Here is a 1,308-nt window from a genome sequence, read left to right as displayed (position 1 = left end):
TAGGCACCGCCCCCGGCTGCCGCAGGCGGTGAGTGGCAAGAGGAAGCGGCCAATCAGCGCTCGGAGAACGGGCAGGATGCAAATCGGGCTCCGCCCAGTATGCGTGGGTACGCATGCGCGCGAACCGCTTCAGGGGTGGCCAATGAGAGCGCGGCTCAGAAGCGACGGATGCGGGAAAGCGCGGCGGGAAAGCGCATGTGCGCTGCTGGCGCCAAGCAGGGGATGGGGGAGTGCAGCCCAGTGCAGTGTCAGAGCTTGTTGAGCAGGGACAGGGGCTTCCTCGCTCCCCCTGGGGCTGGGGACACGAGGGGCTGCCTACCCCCATGGAAATGAGAGCACCGCTGCTGGCAACCAGGGTGCAAATTATGGGGGCTGAGTCCCCCTCCTCCCATAAGAGCCCTCCTGTAAGATTTTAAAATCACAACCTGGGGGGTCTCCAATCGCATGGCTCCTTCACTTAGGTGGACTTGTTAATTAATGAACCAGTGTCATTTTTTTTTGTTTGCAGACCTCCCCCACGAGAGCCAAAGTGTAATTTGAGCCCTGGGTATAACGCCACGGCAGAGGGATGGTCGGCTCCAACGGGCAGGCAGCGCCTCACACATTGTTCTTGTGTGGGTTCAGTTTGAGGCACGAGACGCTTGCGTGACATAAATGATAACGAGGGGGCTCTGGTCTTTGCTGCAGCAGTTGTTCTCACTTGGAGGATGAGGGTCCGCAGGGGGCAACGGGCATCGTCAAGGGCTTGGAAAGCAATATCATAGGAGGGGCTGGAGGAGCGACGCCTGTTCAGCTTGAGGAAAATGTGTTTCAGAGGGGAGAGGATAGCGGTCTTCAGATCTTTGAAGGGCTGCCATAGACAAGAGGGAACACACGTTTTCTCTCGCTGCGGAGAGGAGGACGTGAACTAACGGCTTGATGTTGCAGGAAAGCAATTTTAGATTGGATGTCCAGACAGACGTTTTCACCGCTAGACTAGCGAGGCGGTGGAATAGACTCCATCGCTGGAGGTGTTCAAGAAGAGTCTGGGCAGCCACTGGCCAGGGACGATCTAGGCATAGCGATGCCTGTGTTGAACTATGGGTATTTCCCATGCTTATGGACTTTGCTGATTCCTCTACCCCCTCCCTGCTACAACGGGCTCCCAAGGGAGGTGGTGCTCTCCCCTACCCTGGGGGTCTTCAAGAGGAGGTTAGATAGGCATCTAGCTGGGGTCATCTAGACCCAGCGCTCTTTCCTGCCTGTGCAGGGGGTCGGACTTGATGATCTATTGAGGTCCCTTCCGACCCTAACATCTATGAATCTATG

The 1,308-nt window shown here is 56.8% G+C and overlaps 1 protein-coding gene across 2 annotated transcripts in view; it reads left to right on the top strand.

Moving 5' to 3' along the window:
- The first annotated feature begins 61 nt into the window (after positions 1-61).
- Positions 62-1,308, top strand: part of MRPL35 (mitochondrial ribosomal protein L35) — a 12,297-nt gene continuing 11,050 nt past the window's right edge. For both annotated transcript variants that reach the window (XM_025210069.1, XM_006028644.3), the window contains exon 1: positions 62-107. In XM_025210069.1, the coding sequence (XP_025065854.1) occupies positions 77-107 (31 nt within the window). In that variant the 5' untranslated portion in view covers positions 62-76. The remainder of the gene's footprint in view (positions 108-1,308) is intronic.

The sequence above is a fragment of the Alligator sinensis genome, unplaced genomic scaffold (genome assembly GCF_000455745.1).
Source record: "Alligator sinensis unplaced genomic scaffold, ASM45574v1 scaffold656_1, whole genome shotgun sequence".
Taxonomy (NCBI): domain Eukaryota; kingdom Metazoa; phylum Chordata; order Crocodylia; family Alligatoridae; genus Alligator; species Alligator sinensis.
This window is presented reverse-complemented; position numbering and strand designations above follow the sequence as displayed.